The sequence below is a fragment of the Crotalus tigris genome, unplaced genomic scaffold (assembly GCF_016545835.1).
Source record: "Crotalus tigris isolate CLP2741 ecotype Arizona unplaced genomic scaffold, ASM1654583v1 scf7180000018057.1800818, whole genome shotgun sequence".
Classification (NCBI taxonomy): Eukaryota; Metazoa; Chordata; class Lepidosauria; order Squamata; family Viperidae; genus Crotalus; species Crotalus tigris.
This window is the reverse complement of record NW_024096800.1, coordinates 798,302-813,634: the sequence shown is the minus strand read 5'-3', so window position 1 is coordinate 813,634 and position 15,333 is coordinate 798,302. Positions and strand designations below refer to the sequence as shown.

The 15,333-nt window shown below is 37.2% G+C and overlaps 1 protein-coding gene across 9 annotated transcripts in view; it reads left to right on the top strand.

Moving 5' to 3' along the window:
- ATP6V0A1 (ATPase H+ transporting V0 subunit a1) overlaps nucleotides 1–15,333 on the top strand; it is a 61,059-nt gene that overhangs the window by 735 nt on the left and 44,991 nt on the right. For all 9 annotated transcript variants that reach the window (XR_005557164.1, XM_039347236.1, XM_039347235.1 and 6 more), the window contains exons 2-5: nucleotides 2,925–3,088; nucleotides 6,609–6,687; nucleotides 8,899–8,996; nucleotides 10,963–11,091. Coding sequence is in view for 8 of the 9 variants with exons in the window: in XM_039347236.1 (XP_039203170.1) it covers nucleotides 2,972–3,088; nucleotides 6,609–6,687; nucleotides 8,899–8,996; nucleotides 10,963–11,091 (423 nt within the window). In the remaining variant the exon portion in view is untranslated. The remainder of the gene's footprint in view (nucleotides 1–2,924; nucleotides 3,089–6,608; nucleotides 6,688–8,898; nucleotides 8,997–10,962; nucleotides 11,092–15,333) is intronic.

The following is a 15,333-nucleotide window of genomic DNA, read 5'->3' as shown; positions in this document are numbered from 1 at the left end:
TGACGTTCATCTGGTGAACTGATGGGGCAGGATCTGAAATGCAGATAAATTGAAAAGCAGTACTAATTTGATAGGAAGGAATGACTTTCTCAAAAATGTGTCACTCCCTCCCCCCCCCCCATGATTACTGAAAACAGAAATGTTAATTATGGAATTTGGAAAAGGTTTTGGTTATGCAGCAGAGAATAATATATGAATAAAAAAATCATTGATTCATTGTAAACATGTTATCAGCTGCACAAATCTGGATGGCCATTAGGCAGCAGCAAAGAATCTGTTTCTTTTTCTGCCATCTAGTGATAATTTGGAATTTTGTAACCTAAATGTGGAATATCTAGCTCTAGGATCTTTGGCTATTTATTATTCTGATTTTTATTCTAATTGCTAGATCTTTCTGGTTTTGTTAATACGATATAGTCACTAGACATTTTTCAGTCATGGAGGCTGGGAATGTAGTGTACCTTGTGGTTTCAGTTAACTTTGGTAGCTTGCCTATATTGTTTTTCATGCAAAACATAATATCACACATAAATTAAAACTTATTGTGTATCCTATTGTCTAAAAAGAGGAAATACAAATCTTTTGAAAGCTGTTCAGGTTCTACAGGTTCTCAAGTGGATAATATTCTGTTTATTGGCATGCTTAATTCACTAATAGGAAGCATAGAAAGGCATTCTTTAAAGTATTTTGCATTAGCAATTAATAAGTGATGCTTGCTAGATAGAGAACAATGCATTTTGGTTGATGAGAATTCAAATATTTCATGGATTTGCTTAGACGTATCTCTATTTGCTTAGCAATTTCATGTCTATAAGCATATAATTAGTGCCTTTGCATTTTATGATCTTTATTGGAGATGCCACAATACCATGTATTCTTTGCTTCCATGGATCCCTGGTCTATGATCTCTGGATAGGGTGTGTTCCGAAAATTGAAATTTCAATCTCTGGGCTACAGGTGAATTTGCTGCAGCATGATAGGGGCAAAAAAAAGCTCCTTCACTGAAATAGCTGCCAACTATAAAGTACCATTAGTGTTTCTAAAATAGAAGATGCTGTTTGATGTTATGAGATGAGCTGATGTTTGAAGCTCTAGGTTCAAGGCTGAATGATTAATTTACAATTATCTGCAAATGAACTGCCTAAATTGGGATTATTTGAATGGCACATAAGAGGCATTAACAGTACATAGAAGTCACTGGAACCTACTGGTAATGTTATATTGCAGCTTCTAAGGATTGAAATAGCAATGGCACTTAGACATATATACCTCTTCACAGTGCTTAACAGCCCTCGCTAAGCAGTTTAAGAGTCAGCATATTGCCCCCAACAATTTGGGTCCTCATTTTACCGACCTTGCAAGGATAGAAGGCTCAGTCAATCTTGAGCCAGTCAGAATTGAACACCTGGAGTGAGCAATGAGTTAGCCTGCAGTACTATATCTAATCACTGCGCCACCACGACTCTAAATAATTACAGATATATGGATCGGTTATGCCAGTCTTTTGGAAGTTATTGGTCAGACTTGATATTGAGGGTAAACTGAGCATGCCAGAAAATGACTCTCATAGTGCACATGGCCACATATAAAACAGTCATTTAATACAGAGTTCCCCAACCTTTCCGGCTTGGTGGCCCTGAAGGAGAGGGGGCAATAGGGAAATGTGTGCACACGTGACCATTTACCCATGCACGCAACGGTGGCGCTAGCATGTGCATGCATGAGCGCCACGCACATGCATAGCCTGTGCTGATGTCTGCGCACCCATGGTGCGCATGCTGTCATGCACATGTGCAAACAGGCCACCAGCCCCGTGTGATGCTGGCAGCGGTGCTAGCATCCCCACGCATGCGCAAATGGGGTCACTAGTGCCCATGTGGTAATACTACCATGAATGGGGAGCGGCTCGCCATCTATTCCCGGCTGACAGGCCAGGCTGTGGAGCATAGGTTGGGGACCCCTGATTTAATAGATAGTATACTAGTGATACAGAAGTTGTTCACTGCTATCCCTCTGGCTTTCCAATTGTCTGTTCCCCTAATTCACATAAAGCCTACTAATTATTTTTATTTCCTAAGAACACCATGATAATTTGTCACTATTAAAGTCATATCAGAATTTAAACATTTTTACCCCTGCTTCAAGAGTAATGTCAAGCCCCCAAAGGCTTGCCATGCAATCGGGGACAGGGGAGAGCAGACGACAGCCCACCAACCCCAGAAGCTGCCGAGCCGCACACCGCCACGACTCACGGCCGAACCGAGCAGGCCTATACCTTTGACACGCCTCTACAAGCCAACGCGCAAACGCCAACGAGCACTGGCCCGTTAATGGGTCCGGAAGCACCCGAGGTCCACTTGTTGCCGGCAAGCCCGGGATTCCCTGAGCATCAGCTGTTGCCGGCGAGTCGGATGACGGCGGGCGTGTCACCGCAGAACAAGAACGCGATGCCTCTGCAGGCGAACCCAGTGTGGGCAAGGGGTGGGGGAGGTTCACCCAACAAGCAGGACATTAGGCAGGGAGAGTTTGGCGGTGGGCAGCTGACGCGCGGACCGGACGCATGGACAGAGGGACGCGGGGGCGGGGCTCCGTCGGGGAAAGGGAGAGCACAGGGAAAGGGTGGGGCATATATTCAATTTGAATGGATGTTGGTTTGGGATTGGGGGCGGGAGCACAGGATGGGGCACATAGATATAATGCACTGGGAGAAAACCACTCCCAGTGCTGACTTTGTCTCAGCTACACAATAAAGCAGTCGATGAGTTTCAGTGTGTACCGGCGTTCCTTTTGATCTTGCCTACGGACGACAGCGGATGCATTGAAAAGTAATTTGTAAAATTTAAGATCTGAAATTAATTCAAATGTATAGACCCCAGGAAGGATTTATGCAAACTTATCTTAATGGCTTTCTTCTTCTTCTTAAGGTATATGAAGATTCTGATCCTAATTTGACTGGCTTCTTTTTTTCACCATGGGTGAGCTCTTCCGAAGTGAGGAAATGACCCTTGCACAACTTTTCCTTCAGTCTGAAGCAGCATACTGCTGTGTCAGTGAATTGGGAGAACTTGGGAAGGTCCAGTTTCGAGATGTATGTGTTTGCTTTGATTCATTAATATAATTATTATATTTCAAAAACATGATTTTATGCTCAGAATTTTTGTTTCTTTTAAGGGCATTAATGAGAGATCTTTCAATTAAGTATGTGATAATTCAGGCCTATGAATAACTGCTATACATTTTAAGTAATCTTATTAAAATTACAATTACAATAGTAAAAACTAATACAAACAAAAAGAGTAAAAGCTGAAGAAAAGGAAAAAGACAAAAATAAAAATAATAGAAAAGAAAGAAAAAATAAAAATATAGCAAAGAAAAAGAAATCTATAAATCTATAAAGAAGTGATTCTGTTCTTCATCACCATAGGTATAAACAATTTTAATAATTTGTCACCTTCTCTTAAAATGATCTTTCTATATCCCATCCATACAAATCCATAAAACTGTCAAGTCCATTAAAGGTTACCAGAGATAACAACGTATCTGTTTTAACCTTGATCAAATATATCAAATTTATATTCCTTTTACTTTTAACAGTCTTGATCTTTTATTCTTTTAAATTAACTCCTAGAACTTTTTTTTTGTCCCATCTCATATAGTAAATCCAAAATAGCAAACTTATCCAGGTCATTGTTTTGTCTATTTCTTTTATTTATTGAAACACCGATTTCTTTTGTACAATATTTCAGTGTAAATGTCTTTTTCTATGTTATTTTTGTAACTTGTCATTTTAAACACATTTTCAAATCAGGCTCAATCTTATCAGGTAATACTTATTCATTTTCCAGCATCTTTTAAACACAGTTTATAGAGGCAGACACTATTAAAATTGACTTCTGAGTCCATTGTTCAAAAATATCTGTTAATGCAGGGTTGTCGAACTCAATTTCATTGAGGGCCGCATCAGCATTGCAGTTGCCCTTGGGGGGGCGGTTATGTGTGGCCAGGGTGGGTGTGGCCTACTGGGTGGGCATGGATGGAGTGGGTGTGGCCTATTGGATGGGCATGGCCAGCTCAACATCATTTGGGTTAAAGGTGCCTGTGGGGGCCTGGGCAGGAGTGGGACAGATCTGAGGGTCTCCGGCAGAAGGGGGTGGGACCAGGACAAGTGCCAAGGCATGATCCACTGGAGGAGCCTCACCATTCCTCTCAAACCATGCGGGGGGGGGGCTGAATGGTGGTGTGGGCTCCTGGACCCGTGGACAGCAGAGGTTAAAAGTCCAGCCTGGCCCTCAAGCACCCGTGGCACCAAGCCCAGCCCCACTTCCCTAAGGAGGCATCCAGCTGCACTTATCTCCTCCTCAAGGCTGCTGCTGCTGTGCTTGCTCTCCTTAGCCAGGTTGCTCATAATGGGTACGAGGGCAAAGTTAGAGGGAGGCGCATTCCCTCTCCATGGAAGGAGACCCAGCTTTATATCCAAAGCTTCCTTAGCAATAGGATGGGAGACCCCCCCAGGATAGGCCAGGAGGAGGGGGCAAGGGGATGGTGAAAGGGCAGCAGGGCAGGACTAAGGCAGGACTTCCCTCAGACTCTCCCTCTTCCTTCCTTCCTTCCTTCCTTCCTTCCTTCCTTCCTTCCTTCCTTCCTTCCTTCCTTCCTTCCTTCCTTCCTTTCCTTTCCTTTCCTTTCCTTTCCTTTCCTTTCCTTTCCCTCCCTCCCTCCCTCCCTCCCTCCCTCCCTTCCTTCCTTCCTTCCTTCCTTCCTTCCTTCCTTCCTTCCTTCCTTCCTTCCTTCCTTCCTTCCTTCCTTCCTTCCTTCCTTCCTTCCTTCCAACTACAGAGTGGTGGGAAAATATTTGAGATGAGGGAGGGAGGCAAGGAACCCAGCCAGGGCCAGAGCCAAGGGAGCGGGGGCCGTTCCCTCACTACTTTCCAGGATGGCTTTGCGGACCACATGAAACCACTTTGTGGGCCGCATCCGGCCCCCGGGCCTTGTGTTTGACATGTCTGTGTTAATGTGTTCAGTGTTAAAATATTTTACTTCATTCTGCTTAGTTGAGTTTGTTTTCCTTTAATTGTAGTCTTTAGTTTCTTTTTGTTTTGTCTAGTGTCCAATTTTTAAAGTCTTATTTTTTAAAAATAATTGGAAGGAAAGCATTTTCCCATAGGAAGGATTCTTTGTAATTAGTTCCAAAACCTTATTTCAAATTTACCTTGACTCAGCCCTGGCAAGAAGGAATGGCTCAGCCATGGTAGGCATGCTCCTAATCCCTTCCTTTGAATGTTGCTATATTATGGGATCTAGGTAGCATGTCTTTTCTATAGCAGCCTCTGCTCTGTGGAACACCCTTTCCCCTTGAAGTCTGGCACTCTTCCATCCTCCTAGCCTTCTGAAAAGTATTTTAGATTTAGCTTTTCCTTCAAGTGCTGGGATAGGTGAGGTAGATGAGAGGATTTAATGAAGTAGTGCATGTGGATGCACAATTTTGGTGCCATGTTTTTAATGTTTATGCTACATACAGTACATACATACATACATACATGCATGGCTTTTTTTCCCATAGAACGCCCAGAACGGAGTTCTGGCACCTTTTTTGGATGAAACCTTGTAGGGTAGGCAAGGCAGGTTGTATGACATGTGTGAGTTCCGGCACCTTTTTTTTTTTAGAAAAAAAGCACTGCATACATACATACATACATACATACATACATACATACATACATACATACATACATACTCATATTGTTTTAATTGTTAATTGAGAGTTGCCCAGAATTCAATATAAGATGAGCGACTGTATAAATATTTTACAGAAATAAATCCGTTTACAACTTTTAAAATCAAAGCCTTAATTAACTTTTTGGTGTTTATCTCAATTTTTATAAAAGTTCTTATGCTCAAAATTTAAAAAAAAATTGTTAAGGATTGAAGGAAGACTCATCAAGTATTTTCAGATTTGTCATCCCAGAAATTTCTAGTAGTGGAAAAGTAAACAATTTCCAGATATGATTAGAAAAGGAAATATGCAAACTTGGTGTTCTTTTAAAAGCACCAATTGCTTTTAAAAGTCAAACTGTTTGAGCAAGATGACTATTTTCTTCTCTCTCAGCGCTCAAAACCTGCCAGAGTCCACTCCTTTATATCCTCTTGAGGTGCAGCCGAATGAGCACTTGTAGGCCATCTGCTGCCTCTCTTTGTCCAAAGAGATTTGAAGAGCCACTCTACGCCCCCAAGTGCAGGCTTCTTTGCTGCAGTCATTGGTTCTGCTTTTTGTGGAGCTGTCTTCAGTCTGCCATTTTGTCCTCTGAAAATCCAGGGCTCAGATTGTTGAACTAGTTTCTGAAATTTCACTTCCAAATGATTAGCCATTAGTAGATGTGAAGTTGCGGGCAGAGAGTTACAGTCTATTCAGGTTTTTACATATACTAGTATACAGGGCTTTTTTTCTCACAGAATGCCCAGAACGGAGTTCCAGCACCTTTTGTTGGATGGAACCTTGTAGGGTAGGCAAGGCAGATTGTATGACGTGTTCTGGCACCTTTTTTTTTTTTTTTTTTACAAAAAAAGCACTGCTAGTATATGTCATTATAATTACATGCATTTATTGACAGCTAAACCCTGATGTGAATGTGTTCCAACGTAAATTTGTTAACGAAGTCAGAAGATGTGAAGAGATGGACAGAAAGCTCAGTATGTCATTCTTTTCTTTTATTTGTACTCTTTGTATAGATGTATAGGACTGAATTAGGTTTTGTATATATTTGTATATACTCTAGATTCACATTTAGTGTCAGTTCTGACATGAATACAGGTGGTTCTCACTTAACAACTACTCATTCAGCAGCCATTCAAACTTACAGTGGTACTGAATTAATGGCACTTACGATATTTGAAGTTAACTTATTAACTCATATTTAAATTGGCATAGCATCCTTATGGCCATGTGATTGTGGTGTCCTGCTTACAATTATGTCATCACAGTATCCTTAGGTCATGTGATGGCCATTTGTGACCTTTTTTTCTGGCTTCTTATAAGCAAAGTCAATGGGCAATATGACAGGAAGTCACAAATGGCAACCATGTGACATCCTCACTTGTGATTTACTTAACAGTGGCAACCAGAAGTGCCAGAATTTATATTACTAAGCAGTGAAATTATATGTTTTTGTATTTCATGACCACATTACTTAATGATGGAAATTCTGATTCCAATTACTGACATTAAATGAGGACTACCTGTGAATCAAAATTGACTGGGGTCATAGATAATGCTAAGCTATTTTTTATTAACACGCTAAGCCAAAAATAGACAAACCTTATTATATTTTAGCGTGTTGTGTATCGTAAATACAATACCTCTATCACAATAAACTATTCTTTGTGGATAATTTGCTTATTCATTTTTGGGATGCAAGTTGATGTAACATATTGAAGCCAGCTCTGTTACGTTGATTAGCAACCATTTTGTCTGATATCTCGAACATCTTTATAAATATTGCCAGCTGCTTCCTGTTTTTTACTGCATTTAATTTTTTAAAAAATCCAAGTAGAATGAAGAAATTATGGATCCCCTCTCCCTGCTTTATATTTTTATATCTGATTTAGAGGTTAATTTGATTTAGAGGTTAATTTGATTTAGAGCTAATAAGATGAGGACCAAAAGAAAAGACAGATAACCAATTTACCAAATTTGATTACAAATAGATATTAAAACACAGTTTTTCCATAATTCAGATTTGAATAGCACAGAGCTGAGTAAATACCTTGAAGCTCTGATGTGCAGCTACCAAAAGCTATTGGAAATTCTTATTAAATTGTATTTTTAATGTGACAAGAATTTTCAGTAACTGACCATTCACAAGAGAGATATTTTAATGTATGGAGAAGATGGATAGAATATGTTCAGAAGAAGTATGGAACTACAAAGTTTCATTTATTTTATGAGTAATGAACTTGTTTATAAATTTATGATGTTAAAGTTTGAAGAGAGTTAAGGGTTAATATGATTTTGTTCATTGTATAATTAGTAAACTTAAATAGATTATGTTTAATATGTTTGTATAATCCTGTACTTTGCTCTGAGAAGTCGGGGTGGGGGAGGGGGGTGGGGGGGTGGATGGGTCGAAGTTTAAATAGTTCAGATAAAGTAGAAATAGTTTTACTGTATATAATATTAATGTTTCAATTTGGAGAGAGGAATTGCTCGGGCATTTCCCCTGGACCGCATCCGGAGTGAGAAGATAGAAGAAGGTGAGAAGTAAGTAGGAAGGTTGAGGAGAGGTGGAGAGTGGGGAAGAGGAAGAAGAGGGAAAGAGGCAAGTTGGTTGGGGTGGATGCGGTTTGGGGGGAAATGGGTGGGCAATACCGAAAGTGTTGTGTATCAATTTGTTTTATTTTTTATCTGAAATATTTTTAAGATTGTAATGTATTATAAAATAGAAAATAAAGACTTTATAATAAAAAAAGAATTTTCAGTAACTATAGGAGTAGAAAGTAGCTATATTTAAACAGTTTAAACAAAGATATAGTAGGCTCTGCTTTAGTCCCCCAGTTTTTTGGGTTGTGATCTCTACACAAAGTATGAATATGGTCCTTGCCTGGAAAAGAAGTGCACCCTGTATTAAAATAACATGCTAATTAGAATAGTGAATTTAATTATTTATTTATGTTCAAGAACTCAAGGTGACATTGTAGAAGTATAATTAAAGAGTATATAATTTTGAGTTTTAACATTTACCCCTTTATATATCTTTTATTTTTTAATGGAATGAGATGTTTGGGGAATAGAGGAATAAATTGAATTTATGGATTTGGATTTGGAAGTCATTGATTGATTTGTTTTCTCATATAATACTGCATGTATTTAATCATAATGCCATTAAGACAGTGATTCTTTTTCAGGATTTGTGGAAAAAGAAATTAAGAAGGCCAACATCCCCATCACAGACACCGGAGAGAATCCAGAAGTGCCATTTCCTCGAGACATGATTGACTTGGAGGTAAATGCGCCATATGAAGTGTTGTATGTTAACAATGCAAAACTATTTTTTCTACAGGAAGGGCTATAAAAATGCATTATTATTACTATGCCTCCCCATGGTATTAATATAAGCTAAGTGAATAGCTTAGAAAAAAGTGCAAAATACAATATTTTTTCTTAGCAAATCTCTTGAGTTTTTTTTAGTGAATAGCTATAGTGAATTAGGATACTTTATATTTAGCTATAAATATTCTACTTTTCATTATCAAATATATAAAGCCACAGATATACATTAAATAAAGGTTACAACATCATAAATAGAAAGACTTTGATAATAAAACTAAATAGATTGCTATAGTATCAGAAACTTTTTACAACAAGTAGTATACTATGCTAACAAGAGGAATGAGAAAAATAAACAGATTTCATAGTTCCAGTAAAAATCAGCACCTGGAAATAGGCATATTGATATAGATTAATTCTAGGACCCAAATCTCCCTTGTTTCTTATTTTTTTGTGACATAGATATATCTTTTTCCATTCCCTGTTTCTTATTTTCTGCCTTGTTACCTCCTTCAATTTTTTGACACAATATAGTGATTCAGCACCTCTTTTTTCTTTCCCTGATACCATTTCACATTCCTCCTACTGCTTGCTATCAGAATGTGAGTGAGTGTTCAACAAAGGCAAATAGAAGAAGCAAATAAGCCAAGGAGCAGCTTAGAATTGAGAGAGCATTCTAGTTCAGTTTCATGGGGTGCAGTTTTTTTGCTGAGAAAAGATTTTTTTTAAACTTTATTATGGTCGTAGACCAGCAATAGCCATTACTTTTTACAATATATTAAATATTATTATTATTAATAATAATAATAATAAATAGTACTAACATTAATAATAAATAATAACATCCCTGTTAAGAACATACATGTTCTCAAAATGTTAGGGTCACTCCCTAATTTACGTGAGTGGATAGCCGATTAATGTGTGAGTAAATATAATGTTCCAAACATTATTAGAGATATCTCCAAAAAATTGGCACAATTTGACGACTATAAATCTGTAACCAATTTTTTTCTTGTGGACATGGCCGCAACACAGTATTTTGCCACTGCATGCGTGATAGAAGGGTTTGAGTCTTGGAGGAGAAAGCCTACATAAAAATTGTCTGCCCTCCCTGGCAATCTCTCTAATAAAGGGAGAATATACGCTGTCCTATAAACTTGGTATAACTCACAGTACAAAAGAACATGTGAGATATCTTCGACTTCTCCTTTACCACATACACATACCCGTTCTGCTATTGGTGTTCTCTTATACCTGCCCTGGAGGAGTGCTGAGGGAAGAATGTTAAATCTGGCTCTGAAAAAAGCTATTCTTTGTTTTTGGAAGATCAGATTATTCAAATATCTTGCTGATTCCCACACACCCTGAGAAAAGATAGTTAAACAGGAGTCATTGAGCTTCTTTTGAAATACTGGTGCTTCAATTTTGAATTGTGTGGTTGGGTCGATATTAGCATTATTGTCGATATTAGGCAGGAAGAAGTATTTCACATATCTAAAATTCTGTGTTGATTAGGAAAAATAACTGGAAGAAAGATACAATTCAGATAATACAGATAGTTGGATTACAACCCTAATTGGGATCAGAATTTCCATTGCTGAGCAAAGTGGTAATTAAGCACATCATCCTTTGATATGTTGCTGATTATCTATGGTAGTTTCTGCAGTCCTGGTTGTGGTTGTTACACAAGGACTATATGGTTGCTAGGTGAGGTCATTAGATAGGGTAGCTAGCAAAGTGTAGAATGGACAGAAGGGTGGAGATAGGTGAAGAGATAGATGGATGGGAAGTGATGAAGCAGAAGCAATTTAAATTCCACGACTCTTTATTGAAGTTTACATTAATATGCACAATGAAAAAAATAAACATGTCTGAAGTATATTGCTTTACTTTTTCTTGTTTCCTTCCCTACCACTTTCTAGGCAAACTTTGAGAAAATAGAGAATGAGCTCAAGGAGATCAACACCAATCAGGAAGCCCTGAAAAGGAATTTCCTAGAGCTAACAGAGTTGAAATTCATACTGAGAAAAACTCAACAGTTTTTTGATGAGGTCAGAATATCGGAATGTTTTCAATTCTTATCATCTGGGCCAGCCCATCATAACCCACTGTTTTCCTTCTTACAAATGCCTACTTACCTTGCAATTTGGGTGGGCAGCTCTATTTGCTTCTGAGGAGTCTTGCAAATTGTTTTTCATCATTCATGAAAATTTGGGAATTAGCCATAGAAAAATCTATTTGTACTCCTAGTTTTTAGGATGTTTTGCAGGCACACAAGGATTTGGAATATCTCCAAGCATGTTTTACAGTTAGGTAGAAAAGAGAGCTTAGAGAGGTACAAAGACATAAAGTGCTATATTTTTAGAGCACAATATTAAAGCAGAAGTGATTGAATATCATTGTATGTTTAAACCAGGGAAAGACAATTACCTTCTATATTTTTATCCTACATTCCTTATTCTCCTTGACTTGAGACCTTACTGTCTCAAGCATGTAAAAATTGTAGTCCAAAAATTGTGAAGAACAACCCCGTTACCTATCATTGCCGTAAGCCATAATTTTAGTGGCCTAAGGTCCTAAACTCACTTATCTGAAACACTTTTCTTCCAAATGTGTAGATTAAGAATTGATTAACATTTTTGTAGTCTTGTTTGGCTTCAGGAAAAAAGAATATGGAGGAATTTAAGAAATCTGTATCTACAAATATTTTCATTGCAGAAAATAATTTAAGTCAAAACTTTCCTTTTCAGAAATCCTGTTACTGGGCTATACCTGATGGTCAGGTATACATTCAGATTTAGGTTGTTCAGTTTTAATGTTTCAGTTGACAAACATTATGTAAAAACTGTTTTTTGTGTGCAGTTTTGGCAATTGCTTGAATATGCTAAAGATACGAAATCTTCTAATGCAGTGCTACAAGAAGAAATTTGTTGTGTAAACAGAATGATTTATATTTTCTTTTAAAAAGTCTTTGCAGCTATGCCTGCATTCACTTGCTTATGAATAATCATGTGGTGAATCTATATAATAATGGTTCTGGGTGCCTTCAGATGTTGAATATCAGCTTGCAGATTGTGGTTTTGGAGTTATTGGCTTCTGTATACACATGCAAGTAAATATTTCATTTTTATGACTGCCACCATGACAAGAAAGCTCAACTACTGTTTTTAAAACAAAAGTTTAGTTACAACAATAATGGAACCTGTCTTGAAAAGGTGGTGCTTTGAAAAGCATGCAACCTTGGTGCAACATATGCTTGTCCAACTTTTCTTTGTCTTGTCAAGATGCATGTATTTGATCCTTGTGCGTTGCTTAAGAGTTAATTTAAATGACATTTGGATCCAGATTATATTGGACAACATGACCTGCAAATATTTTAAATCATGTGATTCTTTTTATATTAGTTTTGCATATAATTAATTCTATTTCCTTTTCAGTAGATTGTCTGAGTTGTTTTCTCTTGGACATGACTGGAAAAATGCTTTTTCCCCAAAGGGCAGTTGAAAATTAACTACGTAACTTAGATCCTTGCAGTTTGTCGAGGATATTGGCTTGAATTTTATCAACTATCAATGATGTGGAACAACTTGTGCTGGACATTCTTACACTAAGACAATTTCTTCTAAACCACATTGCCAATTTTTTACATATGTGATATTTTATGCAAGAACTATCTTAACTTAAACCCAGTTACATTTTGAAGTGGTTCAGTCCTGACACATTGATGTATTTTTTCCTGCTATTGTGAGAATTGAGCTTTTCAGCTTCATACTCTAAATAGCATGTGGTGGACAATAGTATCACTAATGGAAAAAAATGCCTATATCTGAAACTATCTTAAACAGACTGATCACTGTGGATTCTATATCCTATGCTATAACTTTACACTGAAATGTAGACTTTATAGTTATGCATTCTTTCATGTTCATCCTTTGAAAAGCTTTACATAACCACTCAGAATTTAGGATGTGATTTTTAAGGTGGCATGATCTAGTTGCTCCGTCTTCCTTTTTAAACCATACTGATTGCTGCATTCAACATTTTGAAGATTTTATGAATTTACTGGGAGAGTTTTTTAAAAAAATATTGGTTGTTTAATGGCAAGAAATGGCTCGCAGGGCTTGCAGACTTTCATTTAGTTGAGGTAGAGATACAGAATTTAGGCCTCACTGAATGAAAATGTTTGCTTTGCCAGTGTAGCCATTTGTTGAGTATCAAAAAGAACACAGTGATTTTGAATCTATTAACTGCTAGTCATTTTCTCATTCTTCATATCTTTATCTTGTGAAGAGTACAGTGAGAACTGGAATAATATCTTGGAATATATAAACCATAAGTGTTCAGAATAGACTGAAACAAGACTGGAAAAGTAATGGTTAATGGCATGCAGTTCCCATTTCTTTCCTCTGATTTCTTTCTTCTTTTTTTCCATCATGTCACATCTTTAGTTCTCATTTGCATCTGTCATTTCTTCTCTTGGTGATCCTTGCTGCAGGTGCTGGAAACTCTGAAAATATGCTTCCTGTTTTATATGTTTCTGCCAGAAGGATCTTGACTTGCTTCTCCTATATAGTTGCTTATGAACAATGATCATAAATTGGGTTTACTTTCCACTGTTTTGAACATTTGTTTCTTGCTTTGGCAGAGGAGATACTGACATAATTCTTACAGGAAGAGTACTTGTGAACGCTACCTTCCCTGCCTTTAAAAATAAACTATTCCATTAATGGTAGGTAGCATCTCAGATTTGATTTTAAAATATCAGAATTGGACCTGAACCTCCTGCTATTTCTTAACTTTTTTTTGGAAAGACTTCCTGAAATGCAATAATAATTTTTATTTGCAAATTCAAGATTCTTCATTTCAGCATGTTTATGCTGTTTGTATGTGTGCTGGAGTAGGTGTTTTGCAGGAGACAAGGCTGGCCTTTTCATTTGGTTGTATTGGTGGGTCCACAGCAGGATAATGGATACAGATATTGAAATGTTAGGAGGAAAATTGGAGCTTAACAGAAAACATATTTGCGTTGAATGATAGAAATGATAGTATTATTACAAATATTAGCACAAAGATTAACACTTATTCAAATGATGCATTATTATTTTGTACGTATCTTTGTGTTCATTTGTTCAGAGGTTTTAAAATGCTTTGCCCCATGGAACGTAAAAAAGACATTTTTTGAGAAGTGACTATCCTTTAGTGCTTGAAACTAATGAAAATTCATTGCAGTAAAAAGCTTCTTGTTTAAAGAATCTTAATATTTTGAAAAATATAACTGTAGAGAAAAGAATTAGAAAACAAAAAGAATGTATTTGGCCTGGGAATCAACATATATCGTATTCCCCCAATTATGTTAAAACTCTACAGATTTTTCAGTGAGAGATTTTCTTTAGTAGATTCTTTTGTGCTGAGGTTGGTAAATCCATGCTCTTTTTCAATGGCCTGCTGCTTGTTCTGATGTATACGTATCTTCAACTTCAAATAAGTATGAAAAGCCATCTATTTTATAGGAATGCCTTGCATGCATTGGAAAGTGGGAACCTTTCCTTCCAAAGCTTCATCTGCTTTTGCTTTTCTTTATTGTTGTGGTTTGTGAAAAAAATGTTTTGGTTATCCCATGTAATGTCCCTGGAGGTATGACATTGTCATTCTTCCAGAGCTATATCACCAATGCTTCAGCAAGTTAAGTTCCCAGGACACCCAATTAACAAGTTACAGAAATAAAGATTATCTGGGAATTCTATCCTATTTGTAGAGAGATGGAATACACTATATAAGAAAATAGAAGGCACGCTAAGCAAGGAATGTTGTGAATGATGAGCTAAAAATCTTTTTATGTGCTTACTATTTGAATTCCAGAAAAAAGCAAATTGTTCTTTACAAATGCGCTGTATACATGCATTGTTTTTGCAAAAATAACCTGGTTATTTAATGAGGGCTGTGTATATTGCATATAATCGCACAGTCAACAGTATTGGACAGAATTACAGTAGCTATCTAGTAACTGTTGCTGGATAGTAGCAAGTAAAGGATTTTGTTCCATGACAATTTAGAATTCCATTTTCAAAAGTAAATATATATTTTTAAACATATGAATCGGTGAGAAAGAATTTTGAGGATTAGCTACTGCTTGGAAGAGACAGTTTGCTTGATGAATTTAACCATTTTGCTATGTCTGAGTAGGAGTTTTTTTTTCTTTTCTGCCTTGTCCAGTTATATCGCCCCCTTACTCTCATCACCATCGTGTTTTCTTTCTCTCTTTACTTCTTGCTATCAGGTCTCACATTGGCATG